This window comes from Heliangelus exortis, chromosome 16 (assembly GCF_036169615.1).
Source record: "Heliangelus exortis chromosome 16, bHelExo1.hap1, whole genome shotgun sequence".
Taxonomy (NCBI): domain Eukaryota; kingdom Metazoa; phylum Chordata; class Aves; order Apodiformes; family Trochilidae; genus Heliangelus; species Heliangelus exortis.
In genome coordinates, this window is record NC_092437.1 from 5,491,043 (window position 1) to 5,505,367 (window position 14,325).

A 14,325-nucleotide genomic window follows, 5' to 3' on the forward strand; every position below is an offset into this window, starting at 1 on the left:
CAAGAACAGGTCCTGTAAATGATTACTTGAAATATGATATAAACACCAGACTGAACTTCCCAATCAGCTTGTGAAAATTCCATTTTACATACATAAAGAAGAAGAAAATTAAAAATAAACCATGTCAGAAAGAAGACTTGAGTGGCAGAGTAAGGGAAAGGTCCTGGCTTCTATAAAAACAATTCCTTTCTTTTCCCTCTTGACTGGCCTCACAGGTGCCACCTTGTGGATAATTAAAAAAAATACAACTAGGTAACTATTTCACTTTTAATACAGTAAATATACAGTAACTTTGAATTACAAGATCACTTCCCAATAATTACTAACAAAAATATTCACATATTGTTCAAATAAAAAATAATGCATGATTACCAACATCAACCGCTGGGCTGCAAATTCTCAGTTTATTGAATTTCAGTCTTTCCAGAGTGGTCTGTCAAATTATTTTTCAGAGCAAAACACACTGATGCCAATGAGAGCAACAAAGACTCAATACCTTTAAAATAAGGCAAAGCCTAGTACATCATAGGCAATTCCAAACTGTAGAAATTTCAACTACAATATCAGATCAAGATTTGACATACTGACTGAAAACACTGTCAAAATACTCTCAAACTTGTAACAAAATAATTTAAATAGCAAATACAGGATAAAAGTTACCTGAAACAACCATAAATGAAACACAGAAAGGATGATTCCCTGCCTCTGTGAGAAGCATTATTATTATCCCCCTACCCTGAATTCTTATCATCAAACATTGTCTCTCATTTGCAAGGAAAAACACAGTCCACTTTATCAGCCTTAACAAGTGGTCACTTAGTGATTTAGGACACAGAACCTTCAGTAGGACTTGATTTGAGTCTTCCTACCTTCCACTAGAGGAAGGTGTGAAGCCCCTGTTCCCACAATGGTCCGTGTTGCTCACACAATAACCCTTCCTTGGAACACAAATTCAGAAGGAGTAACTGCAGAAACTTGGTACCTGCTTCAGAATGAGGATCTGGAGACTTTGTGCAGGAGCTTCAGAACTGCTGTAGATGATTGAAAGCTACTGGGAGGGGGAAGAGCCCAGGGAGAGGTAAAACTTTTAACTGACCACAGTATTTCACTGCAGAGATGTAAATAACAGGGAAAAAGGAAATGTGTCAACAGAAAAACAGTATCAATTTACAACTGTTCATGGTATGCATATAAAATATAGTATAGCATTGCTAAGGAAAACAGCTTTTATATATTGGAGTAAAATTCTGGGTTTTTCACATCTTTGTAACAGGGTAATTTGATTGAAAACAAAGAGCTGTTCAAAGCTTACACTAGCATAACTGAAATAGAATTTGGCTGCTTATTTAAAATGGAACCTGAGTGTATTTGTTTTGCAGGTAGTACTGCAGAACATTAAAACTTTAAATTATCTAGAAAAAATAATTACTCTTTAAATATCTCAGTAAACTTGTTCTTCAAGAAGCATCATTAATTCTAGGCTTAGACACACATATGATCCTATTGCTAAACATTGAAAAAATATATACAGCCATACAAACACTGTGCTATGAAGTATTTTAATCCCAAAATGAATATATTTGATGGAATGAAACTTTCTGCTATTTTCATAAGTGCTTATGAAGAGAAGATCCATCAATACAAAATGAAGAAATCATAAAACAGTCCTTTTAATAAAAGGAGCTCTTTTGGTCTACAGGCCCAGAACACAGTCAAGTTAAAATGGGCACTAAAGGGCTGCAGGATAAAATCCAACCCTTGCAGGTCTGATAACTCTTAAGAGCTGCTTGTTGGGGCAAACACAAAATTTCTATTTCTGTATGTGAACAAAGAATACTGTGTAAGAACTACTAAACCAATGAACAAAAACGAGACTTGTCTGATTATCACGCAATGAACTTAGTTGGCCAGATCCATCCAGAGCTTAGTGATGAACAAGCATTCAGATTTATTTTAAGTGCATCACCATCTCTTTCTGCTTAACTTCTCAGTCTCCAGCAACACATTCCTATCCATCATACCATAAGCACTACGTTAAAAGAAAAATATCCTAGTTCTGTGAGAAAAATCTTCTCAGTGCCAGTCACCTTAGCTCTGGTCAAGCTGACTGAAACACTATTTATTCTTTCAGAAGTGATCATGCAAAATGTGCCTGTTCCTACAACCTCCTTGTAACTTAACAAAGCATAAATTTGGAATAATGTTTCAGAGGAAAGTTTATTTAAATTAATTACTGTGTCCAGCAGAATTTGCTCTAGAAAACTCCTATTCTGGCAACTGACTTGATCCTGGTTACCTTGCTTTTGGTGCTTCTAACTGCACTAAAACAGTGTACTAAAACCATGCACTATAGTGCCTCTTGGCAAGAGAGGATCTGCCAACTTTCAGTACTGTTAACGTGAATCAGGAAAACTTGACTGAAGAAAGCTTGTAGAATCTGGTCAGAGCTGGGAATTCTAGCACCAGATGCAAGAACCTAAAAAAAAAGAGCTGAAAAACATGATGGGTCTGGAACAAAGCAAAAGGATGAAATAGCAACAATTAGAATGTGCTGGTGCTCTGCAGTTGCTGGTGTTGAATGCCATCCTCTAATTTCACCACATCTCTGACACAGCCAATTTATTTGATCTTTGAGCATGTCAGATTTAGGTTAACATAAATTCCATACAGCTGAATGTACATGCAACTACAATTCACTTGAACTGTAACCCCACAAATACTGATATGGAAATGTAATAATGTATATTACATTTGTTTCCTTTAACAATTTAAAATCTCACATTTGATCTGCAGTAGACAAGGAAAAAAACACTAAAAATATTTTTTAGACTATTCCTGAGCAATGTTTTTATGTACTGTAAAATACTCTAGCTTATTACATTTATTAATATTCTCACATTTTAAACTACATATAAATCCATGCTTTGAAATTTTACAAAGCTGAATATCTGGTAGGCACAATGAAAGAACAGAAACAGCCAAGCATCTTAAAACCAAGATGAGATCAACAAGAGAAGTGCAATTTAACTATATACACAAGGTACCTTTTGGTTCTTGCTACTTTTACATTCTTTCACAATGTCAAGGATGCACTTGTACTACCTGATCTGTCAGACCTCAGCTCAGTTCTCCTAACAGTTCACTGGGATTGGTGACTGAGGCTGAGGTTAATGGTGCTCAGTATTTCATATTAAAGTACAAAATATCCTCTAGAATTTCATCTTTTATCAAGATCATGTCCCCAGCTGCTGTGATTGATTTGGAATCATAGCAGCTGAACTGATACCTGAATACCCAGAGCTATCCTTCACATTCTCTTGTATCCCACAGACACAGGAGATGCAGTTTCTGTCCAGTATGATGTTTCTCAATGTCACTTCACTCAATCTTGAAACAAGAAGCTAACTGAAGTAGAGTGGACCACAGGATAAATAATAGGTGAATGAAAATAGGTATCTTTTGTACCAAAATATATCTTTCCCTGAACTTACAGCAGTCTCTACATTCATTTCCTAAGAGTCTATTTTTGAGAGGCTACCAGTTCTGAAAATTAGGCCACAGAGTCTCTAGTAATCAACTTATTTTGCATTAACCATAAATATCCATGTGCAATTTGAAATTTGGTCATTCCATCTAAATAACACAGAGCAACGAGCCTTACAAAATGAACTTTAAGGAAAGCTGTCTGTACACACATTGGACATTTCTGGGTATAAAAATATGCATTCCATTTTCTTAATCTATCACTGTAGAAGTTGTCTGCTCCCTAGTAAGTTTTTGTCTTAAAAACAATCCCTTCTGCATTAAAATATTTCAAAACATTATGTCCATTCTTCTTCTATAAAAAATAATTTAAAGCATAAAAAAAAAAAATATCCAATTCATCATCTTCTGTGAAGCGTTAGTTTGACTTTGCATAGATAAGCATGCTCAATTTTTTTTTATAGAACAGTTGAGCCCTTTTCCATCAGCAAACACCACCATCAAACCTGACTCACAAAATAGCACATTTGCTCAAAAATAGAGCATGGGTCCTATTCCCTCAGATATACCAAGGTAAGCATAAGAAACAGCACAGATTTCAATGGACTTCAACTGGTGCAAACAGAAGGACATGTTGTAATTTGATATTTCTCTAGATTTGTCTACTCTGCCTATTATTATCTTCGTTGAACAACTGAAAATATTTTTGGGGAAAGACCAATGGAAAACATTTGCCTTCAGTGAAAGGATTTTCTGCTGGCCTTGCTGGCTTAAGATCAAATGTATTGAAATGAACAGTGCTGACATAGAACCATGCATCAAGAACACACTTTCTCAGAATCTTGCTATGAAGAAAACACCCTTCTGCACTGGCCAAATGCTTCCTAGCAGTTAAGAAGCATCATCATTTACTAATGAATTTTTCTTCATTTAAATTTGCAAAATGTTTGCTTTGTGCCATTTGTTTTTATCTTCCTGTCTACTGTTGGCTTTTTAGAAGGAACATAATTGTTGGTATTGCCATTTTTCTTTGGATTTGTACTCGTGTATGTTTTTAAGCCTTTGATGGGAGCAGCTGAACCATGAAATACTGGAGGTTGCTTAGGGGGTCTGATATTACCAACACTTTGAATTTTAGAATTGTTCTCCGAGGGCTGCATGTTGTGAAACTGTTGCTTTGGAGCTGGTTTTTTTTTCAGTTCACTCCTTACTTCACCAGATTGTCTCTGAGCAGGCAGTGCCTGCCCCGTTCTCTCAGAAAGTTTCAAGTGACCTGGATGAGACTGTAACCGGTGACTTTCTTCACAGTAGGAATCTCCCCTGGGACCTGGATAGCTTCTGGGCAGCTTTGTAACTCTTTCTTGGGGAACCCCTTGCTTGCTAGGCAAAGGGCTGAGCAATGCTTTGCTTTTGCCAGGGCTTTTCAGGGTACGGATGGAGCCAGGAGTAGTCTGTGGCCTGGCTTTGGCTGCTTTTCCTTTCTCATTCTGCACAGTCTGCATCTGCAGCCATTCCAGCTGCAAAAGGCGATCAATGTATTTCTCAAGAAATCCCGTTGGCTTTGGTTGAAACTCAGTTTTACCCTCTACATTAACAAAGATGGCCAGTTGTTTCAAGTCCCACGAGTTGAAAGGAGGTGGGAGGAAGTCTGGATAGTAATATTCTGATTCTTTAAATCCTGTATCAGGAACGTGTTCTAAACAAACCGGATCAATTTCTTCAGCTCTGAGAATGAGTTCTGGTGGTGTGCAGGGAGATGGGGGAATGGGAATCCTTTCTGAGTCAGAGAGGTCACTGGCACTATCATCTTCAGCATCTTCTTTAATAATTTGTACTGATTCAAAATCAAGAAACATTTCATCTACAGAGGCTTCTTGCCATTTAGAAGAGCATGGACCAGCTCCAGCAACATCTTGGTAATTCTTTTCCAACTGTTCTTTTTTGCTGTAATAGAAATGTTGCATTGGGACATCTTTAACCCTACAGAAGCTACCTTGTGTGCTGCCCTTGATGCTAGGAGGAATCCCATGCAGAAAAGATTCATTTTGCCTTCTTTCTGGGAGACTTCTCTTTGGTCCTTGTGCTCTGTGCAGGGATGGGCAAACACTCATGATCCTAAATAAAAGAAAGGTCATATGCTGTCAGAATGTTTAATGTCTTTGGAACAACAGTTTACAAAGGTCTTGCTATCACCTTCAAGTAGATGGATCTTTATGAATAAAACTAGAATTGGCATGGAAACTTTGCAATGAGGTAAAATTAGCATTTTCTGGCAGAGATAACACTGCAGTTGAGTCAAAGGCAAGACAGAGAAACCATGATTCCATCACAAGCATTTTATATACCAGTTTGAATTGCCTACAAATTAAAGAGACCATCTTAGCATAAAACGACCTTTTTGACTGAGTATTGTCATCCAGCTGGTTTCTTCCCTTCTTAGAAGTATTTGATTGGCTACCATCTTGACTGTCAGAAGTCTGAAAAAATATGAAAGTATGTGATGTTATTAAGAAACTGACACAGACTAAGTACCATTTCTCTGTAAACAAAATCAAAGAATTTTTTACCTTTTCAATGGCACTTGATACATTTTTGCCTAATCTTCCAGGAGATGGCTTCACATGAGAAATTGGTTTATTTAGTCCTTTGGTGCTTGGATGGCTTTTTCCATTACTGTAATTAGCAAGGATTAAACAGAAAATCACATACAAATAGCAACAGCTGCAATCATCAGATTGATGAACTGCAGCTATTGAATACAATAAAAGTTGAGAGTATAATTCAGTTTAAAAAAAAAGACAGCTGATTGCAACCATTCTTAATCAAATCTATGCCATGGTCACATTTCATTTTTTATACTACTAATGCAAAAGTGAGTAATTCAATCAGATGGCATAACAATAGAACTTGGCCTCTAGCCATACTCCTCTAGCAAGCATCCCAAAGCTACTTTGGGGATAATAAATAGCAAATATTAGAGACTACAAATTTAACTACTGATTTCTGTACTACCTGGCACATGGTCCTACTACAATATAACAAAATTCATATGAAGTACAATATGGCTACTGCAAGCCATATCTTTTTTGCCTTTCAAATATGCATACTCTCAACAGAATTTAAACGATTATTCCTATGAAGTTCACAACAAAGGCATGAACAAACTTCACCATTTCATGTTATATTGGATTGTGAAAATGTTAGTTGGAGAAAAACTCATATGTAAGCAAAAAAGAATGGCATTACTGATCTGGACAGCTTAAAACAAAAATATATATTTCCTCAATTAAATCAGACACGTTCCTGTGTAAGCACACAGAAACATTAGTGTACTCCTCAAGAACAAGGAAACAGTGCTTGTTCTACAAACAAGAAATATTATTCATTTTTAAAAGGGAAGCATTAAGATGCCATCTTCAAATAGGCACAAACTGTGCCCTCCTGACCTAAATTAGTTTGACTGCAAATCCATTAATTTGTCATGCTGTGCATCTTATTCATAGTTTTCACATCCATGTGGTCAGATTTTGTTTTAAAAAACACGATTCCACCAATTGAAGAGCTTATAAAAGAAGGCAAGTAAGTCTTGTGCCTCCAGGATTGATGCAGTCACCTCTGCCACTTTGTGACCTGCACGATCACACAGCACAATCGTGTCTGCTGCAGTGGATCAAAGAGAGGATGAGCATCTAAGAGCCATGCACTTACTAACTAATATACAGTATTTTGAGCTTTCTGCAACTCACATAACATAATTTCCTTACTTTACCATTCCTTTGTGGTTTTCATTGATCTGGCTTTCCTTTTTCTGTGTCTCTCTGTGCAGTAATAAGGGATATTCTTGAATGCCTGGGCCCATCACTGTTCTTCTTAAAGGGTATCTGCACCTTTGTTTTTACATAATCTTCAAACGACTCCAGTATTTTGGGTTCGTAGGACACAGCATACCAAATGCAAACATCACCACGTCCTAGACATGCAGTAAACAAACACCATGTGATTAGTACCGACATGATTTATATTAAAAGGAGTAAGACAAACACAAACAGCAACCAAACGGTACCGGGACACGGCTGTCCTCGTCCCCAGCGATTGCTTAATGGGATCCTGCAGCATTCGGATCCATGCCGAGCTGCCACCACTCGGGGCACTGAGGGGAGTGGAGCAGGGAAGGCATCCCTGCTCCCCTTCCAGGGACACGACGGCCACCAAAGCTGTAGAGTCAGGGCCAGTCCGGGATGAGAGGCAGCGGCTGTGCTGCGGGAAGTGCTGCGGGAAGCCGCGGTGCTGCTGCAGCCACCCGGCACGGCCCGACTGATACCGGGGGGCAGCCGCCCCGCAACCCCCTGAGCTCTTGACATGGGGTTTAAACGCCCGTTCCTGAAAGATTGTTGGCAAAATACAGGAAAATATCTGGGGGTGCAGCTGTGCCAGAAGAGCTACGGTTCATTGTGTGAGGTGCTCATCATCATTTTGTTCCTCCTGCGCAGCATTACATGTATTGACTGGAGCCAAGTATCACAGCCAAATGGTGGTGGGTGTTTCTGCTCTTAATTTAGCAAGAACAGATGATCAATCGCTCGCGTTCCGTGCATGTGGAGTTGTTCTTTTTTTTGTCAGAAAATGCACTCTTCCTGCATTCATACATGCAAATTTCGTACCAGATACTTAATGTTTTTTTTTTCTTCCAAACCAAATCTCTCAGTACTCATGAACTCCTACTAAAAATACCCGGAGCGGGATTTGTAGCATTCTGTTGTTTTCCAGAAACTGCATTTCAGGGAATGCAAGGAACTGCAAACCAGGGATGCGATTTGCAAAAGGTGACAGATGACTAGAACCAAGATACCTCTCCTCACGCACCGCTACTTTTGTTGCAAAGCTATTTCTGTATTTACACACCTATATATACGTATTTAAATTTGATCCTGACATTTCCTCAATGTTTCTCTGCCTTTCACCGCCGCGGCCGAGCAAGGGGTCGGGCAGAGGAAGCTGTTGGCTCCCCGGGCCGGTCAGACCCCAAGAGGGGGACCCCCGGTCTGAGGCCACCGCCACCACCCGCACTGCCGCGCATCCCCCAGGTGCCAATGTCACGCAGTAGCGGCTGCAATCTGGTTTGCCGGCTCCGAGCCCCGATGAAAGGCTGTGCCATGGCAGCTTATGCCCGTGGGCAGCCATCGAGCCCGGGCCCCGCTCCCTGTCGGGATGCACCAGCCATTCCCGCCGCTCTCTGCCACTGCGCTCCGTCACCACGTCGCCCGAAGGACGCTCGGTAATTAACAGACCGTCGCCGCGCTTTTTCTGCCTTTCCACGCCATCCAGCCGCCCGCCGGCCCCGCCAGCCCCTGCCCGGTACATACCTTCGCCTCAGCCGACACCGGTACCCCGGGGCGGCCCGCGGGCAGCGGTGCCAAGCGGGCACTGCGCAGGCGCGCACAGGCCCCTCGGTTGGCCCGGTGCGGGGAAGGGGCGGGGCGAGGGCGGCTCCGCGCGTGCGCCCCCGGTGCGGGTGGGTTCGGCACCGCGGTCCGAGCCCCGAGGCCAGCGGGGGGACCGGCCCGGGACGGAGGTTGCTGACGGCTGCTCAGCTGCGGCCGGCACAGGGGCAGGGTGGGCATCTCCCTGCCTTGCCGCGGGGTGGAGGGGCGGCTGTGCAGCTGATGTGGGCTGTAGAGTCCCCAAACGCGGATTCGTCCCGCTGCAGCCACAGCACCGAGCCTGCCACCCCAGCCGCGCCCGACAACCTCCTTCGCGACAGCCCCCGCGCTCCTTCCAGCCTCTGCAGCAGCCTCGGCTCCGGCTCCCTCCCGCCCGACAGCCTCCAAGCCCTCCCTTGCCTCGGCAGCCCCTGCGAGTCGCCCAGCATCCAGTGTGACAGCCTGGAGTGTCCCTGCTGCTGCAGGAGCCTGGGGTCAGTCGGTGTCTGCGAGGACAGCCTGCAGCCCCCTCTCCCGCTCTGTAACGGCCGAGCACGCTTCGGGGCATCCAGTGACCTCTCCGACAGCCTGGAGTCCTTCAGTGTGCAGCACGACAGCCTCCAGTCACTTTCCAGCCTCTGTGAGAGCTTCACGTCTTCCAGCATCACGGGCGATAGCCTTGAATCCCTTTCCAGCCTGAGCAACGGGTCCACCAGCCAGCATAACAGCCTCGAGTTTACCAGCCACTGAAACTGCCTTCATCTCCCCATAAAACACAATAACATCTAGTTCGCTTCCAGGTTCTTTCAGCAGTCTTTGTTCCAGTTGATTCTTGCTGTATCCAGTGCAATAACCTCAAATACTGCCCGTGCTTCACTCTGATTTTTCTGTCCTCTGTTAAGAACAGAGGTACATTACGTGATTCTCGGAGGTATCCCAGTTACCTCTGTCATCTCTATCACAACATGCTACGGGCTGAAGAAGCACCAGGACGAAGGCATCAGCAGACTCCAGAAGTCCATACAAGTAGCAGCATGGCTCCTCAGAGCAGTACCCCAGCCAAGGGGGGGGCTCAGCCAAATAAGCCCCAGAACAGCACTTTCTCTGGCTGTGACCCGGCGCTGCGGCCTATCATACGCCGCCGAGCAAGATCTTTGCCTACGTCTCCCGAAAGAAGGAAGCAAGCAGCAGCGCAGTGTCAAGTTCCTGGATGCCAGGGTCGTATGAACCGGGTGAGATTTGCTGATGCATTGGGTTTAGAGCTCACTGAAGTGAAAGTCTTCCAGACTGGGGAGGATCCATCAGTCCCCTTGCATGTGCTTTCCAGGCTCTCCATAAACTCAGCCCTCTGGTACAGCAGCTGGGACTTGGAGTTTAACATCCAGTGCTTGGTTCCTGACTTCCAGCAGCCTGTAGACTGTAAAGATTTCTCCTCCCGACTCCAGGAGCAGCAGGTGTGTCTGGAACGAGTGACCAGCTCAGATTTAGGGCTCAATGGTACCATCCAGGTTTGCAATGTTGCTTTTGAGAAGCAGGTATCTGTGCGATACACCTTCAACCAGTGGAAAAGCCTCCATGAAGTGTGTGCTCATTGGCAGAGTAGCATCCCTGAGAAAAAAGGGCAGGGTCAGGTTGATGTTTTCACTTTCTTTCTCCCTGTGCCTCCTTTCCTCCTTCAGTTGTCCTCTGTAGTCCAGTTTGCAGCAAGGTATCAAGTCAATGGCCGGGAGTACTGGGATAACAACAGAGGTCAAAACTACAGTCTTACCTGCCGGAGTCACCCCCTTAAGATACCTAGAGAATGTGAGGAGAGCTGGATCCACTTCATCTGAATAAAGAAAGTGGATGCAGGTCAGCTTGTTGGCAGTCTTGGTGGCACTCTCTTCCTAGGCATGGCTCTTTGCTCCTATGGCAACGGTCTCCTTTTTGAAACCTGCCAAAGTGTTCCAGGGTAGAGGAGTAGCCAGTGACCTGAACAAACTGTTCTAAACATTTCAGAATGACAAAAAAAAAAAAAAAAAAACAAACCAGAATGAGTATTGAGTTAAATTCACTCAAAGCCTGCATGACCGAATGGTTCCAGGGAATGCTGTCAGACTACCAGAGAGCAAAACAAGACACTTCAAGTTGCTAGTAATGCTCTAGATTGCACAGAATAATACTAACTGAACTATTTTACTATTTTGTATTCTCTGTTTTCTAAGTGGGCAGTGTGGTTTTACTGGTTTTGTTTCTAATTTTGTTCATATTATCTCACCAAGTCTGGGCACTATTCCATTTGTGCATAATTTGGATAGCAGACAATGTAGGAAAGCACTTCTATCTTTATATATTATTAATACTCTAACCACGTTAAGTATTTCTGTTAATATTTGCACTGGAAATTAAATGTCCCAGCAGCCCTCTATTTATCTTGTAAAGGTGCCTTTTTTACCTCCAGTCAAGAAGTGGGTGTGATATATTATTAAAAGATATAGTATATATTAGTATATAATAAATATATTAAAAATAGAATAGCATGTCAGAACTTTGAAACCTGCCTCCCTGTTACCCAGTGTCCCATTACTATTGCAATAGTACCTTTGAATTCTTTAGTTAGCTACTTCTCATTATAAAGTAGTTGAACTCCACAACTGCATTTTTTGCAACACAAAAAGCTTCAAAGCAAATTGTTTTTTTACTGGTAAACAGCTAGTTACATGGACCCATAAACACAATCCTTGCTCAAGTAGGAGGGGCCAGTAAACATGCAGTCTTCTCATGTTTCTTTGTTGATTACTTTCATTCTGTGGACTTAGTGTGGTTTTCATGATCTTTAGGTTTAAATCTGGTTTGTAAAAGGTTGCCCATTATTTTCTCCATATATGTTCATAATTGCATGGAAAGTTTAGCTTTGTATGTGTAGCATAAATTTTGATAACTGGCTGGCTGGTTGTTTTAGAAGAGCTATTTTTTAGGACTGTACCGTGAAAATCATGCCACTTATTCAGGCACCTTATCTTGGGTTGCTGCTTACTCATCAAAACCACAATTTCTTTTTTAAAATCACCATCGTAAGGAACCCACAGCCAAGTATATATTAATCCAAATAGTTTACTGAGTAATTATGGAAGTGCAGAAACCCTAAGTGTTGTCTTGCACTGGTGGAGAAGAACTGACAGTGGCTGTTACTAAACCAGTTATCTGGCATTGCTGACTGTGACTTGAGCAAACCTACCTTATAACTACTGGAGAGTGATCTCTGTGTTAAGCTGCTAAACATTCACAGCTGCCTGTCACATGAAAGATGAAATTTGTACTTAAGTCTTCCTGTCATGTTCAGTAGTCAATATCAAAAGGCTTCTAGCTGACAAAAAAAAAAAAAGGGATTAAGCCATTAAGTAGTGCTAATACACATGTGCTGTGAAGGTAAATTTATGACCACCTTTATAAAATCTCAGGACATCTTGACTGCTTGCACTGTGTTCAAATCAAACATTTTCTTTATAATGAGGAATTTGCAAAAGCAAATTCTTCCAAGGGTTATTGTCATTCAATGCACTTTTTAAATACCTGTATTATAATCATCCAATAAATTGTATGTCTAGTAGTCCACAGTTCCAAGGTTTTTTCAAGCATGTTTGTCAAATGTTAGGAATCCTTGTAAATGCAAAGAGATTGTCTTTCTTGAGTAAATGTCTTGTCCAGAATAAAGTACATTGCACAGTATATCAGTAAAGCACATATGCTAGACAGAAGGTCATTTTGTTTTACTGGAGAGCTGTATAATTTCTAAGCTCTTGATTACTTTCAAAAATTATAGCTATTGTAATACAAAAGATTGTAATAAAAGCTTTTCATATTTTAATGTTTTTGTCAGTTTCCTCTCAGCACCCTCCAATGACTCATTAATTTCACAGCCTTATAGTTGTGTTATTCTTTCTTCCATTTGTTCTTTTCAGTTTTCATTGCTGCAGTCTTTCCTCTCAAACCATGTTTTCACTCAAGTTTCTTGAAAATCTGTCTACATAGGGTAAATTAAGAAATGTCTATAGCAACTTATCCTCTATATGAAAAGCATCTCCATCAGTGTTAAACATTTAGCTGCTGCAGTTCAAGATTTGAATAAGCTGTTCCCAGGTTTCTTCTAAAGCAATATGGAGACATTTAACTAGAAGACATAATTAATAAGCACATATATTACCAATTATTTCTTAATCATGTTGATAACTTCAGTACTGCATCATTAAAATTGCTTGGGGGAAGGATGATTACTGCAAATCACAGTTTAAATACATGGGAATATTTCTATTATCCCAGTTTTTTTAAGAATGTCAATTTCACTTTTTAATACAAAGTATAGAGTTGATGTGTTATATGTATATAGATGCATAAGGGGTGGGTGCTTTTAGAAAGCATGGTATTACAATATCTTGTCTTTGCCCCTTGTTTTTCCATTTTCCTATCCTGATCTGAATCAGAACCAGCAGTAACACCTTAATTGTCATAACTTTACCTAGTAAAATAGAGTGTTATGCATCACCTGGAAATAAATACTACAGCCACAATGTAGACTAACCAGAAGCCCAGCAACAGATCAAGATAGTGGTCTTTGATTTTAACAAATCGCTTGAAAACCATGTAATTTTTCTTTTTTAGTCTGGGGAGTGGAAGGGCAGGGTATGTGTTTAAGAGTATTTAAGTATTTGCTGTGAAAATCCAGCCACTGCATCTGCCTTACAGTTAGTTGGTGTTATTTATAGTATAGATGGTTTTTTTACATTTAATTTCAAAATTGTAGTTTCTTTGTATTTGTTTTACAAATAAAAACAATTAAATTCCCACTTCTAGTAATAGTAACACACTATTAACAGTTAATTGTAACTACATTACTTAAATTAGTATATCATCAGGGCTCAGCACAATGCTCTGTGTACAATAGAACATTGTCTGGTAAAGATAGAATGGCAAATCCGAATGATTACTTGTTTGTTAACATGAGTCTAATGTTAGTACTGAGTTCTTTCCTGATTTGGCTTTCTCCTGATGATCTCAGGTCTGTAACTATTTCAGCTGACACTTGGTATTAAAACTGTTGGCATCAACACTTCTGACCCTTGCAGCCAGGCAAAAGATTGAGTAGATTGGGCAGCACAATGCCTGTAATGAAAGTAAATATTTCTGCTGCTGTAGTGAAGAAAGGGCTCCTGTGCATAGTGCATAACTGCCCTAAAGACAGCTTTGCTTCCATTTTCTCTGAAAATTTTTAAGTGTAGTTATATCTGTGGCCCAAATAATTTCATTGCTAGTTCCAGACTGCTTAGTGCAGAGCTTGATGAAAATTCAGCTGTTGATCTCCCTTCTGCTGAACCACAGCAGAAATTAGAGAATGAGAAATTAACATATAGAAGCCTCCAAGTCATGTCAGCATACCTTGTGCTGG

At 41.0% G+C, this 14,325-nt stretch overlaps 3 protein-coding genes across 7 annotated transcripts in view; 1 reads left to right on the forward strand and 2 right to left on the reverse strand.

Moving 5' to 3' along the window:
- The window catches only part of TUBB1 (tubulin beta 1 class VI), a 340,778-nt gene that overhangs the window by 51,806 nt on the left and 274,647 nt on the right, over positions 1–14,325 (reverse strand). The window lies entirely within an intron of this gene.
- Positions 384–8,966, reverse strand: FAM217B (family with sequence similarity 217 member B). 4 transcript variants are annotated; one of them, XM_071760256.1, is made up of 5 exons: positions 8,847–8,966; positions 7,248–7,453; positions 6,051–6,156; positions 5,878–5,960; positions 384–5,598 (listed from the first exon to the last, which is right to left on the reverse strand). In XM_071760256.1, the coding sequence occupies exons 2-5, from the start codon at positions 7,340–7,342 to the stop codon at positions 4,410–4,412; spliced, it is 1,473 nt and encodes a 490-aa protein (XP_071616357.1). In that variant the 5' UTR covers positions 7,343–7,453; positions 8,847–8,966; the 3' UTR covers positions 384–4,409. The 4 variants fall into 4 exon arrangements, with proteins under 4 accessions (XP_071616357.1, XP_071616359.1, XP_071616358.1 ...); XM_071760258.1 differs by having other exon boundaries at positions 7,253–7,453; positions 8,847–8,935; XM_071760257.1 differs by lacking the exon at positions 8,847–8,966 and adding an exon at positions 8,386–8,820.
- Positions 9,849–12,750, forward strand: PPP1R3D (protein phosphatase 1 regulatory subunit 3D). The gene has a single exon (XM_071760260.1). The coding sequence runs from the start codon at positions 9,869–9,871 to the stop codon at positions 10,733–10,735; it is 867 nt and encodes a 288-aa protein (XP_071616361.1). The 5' UTR covers positions 9,849–9,868; the 3' UTR covers positions 10,736–12,750.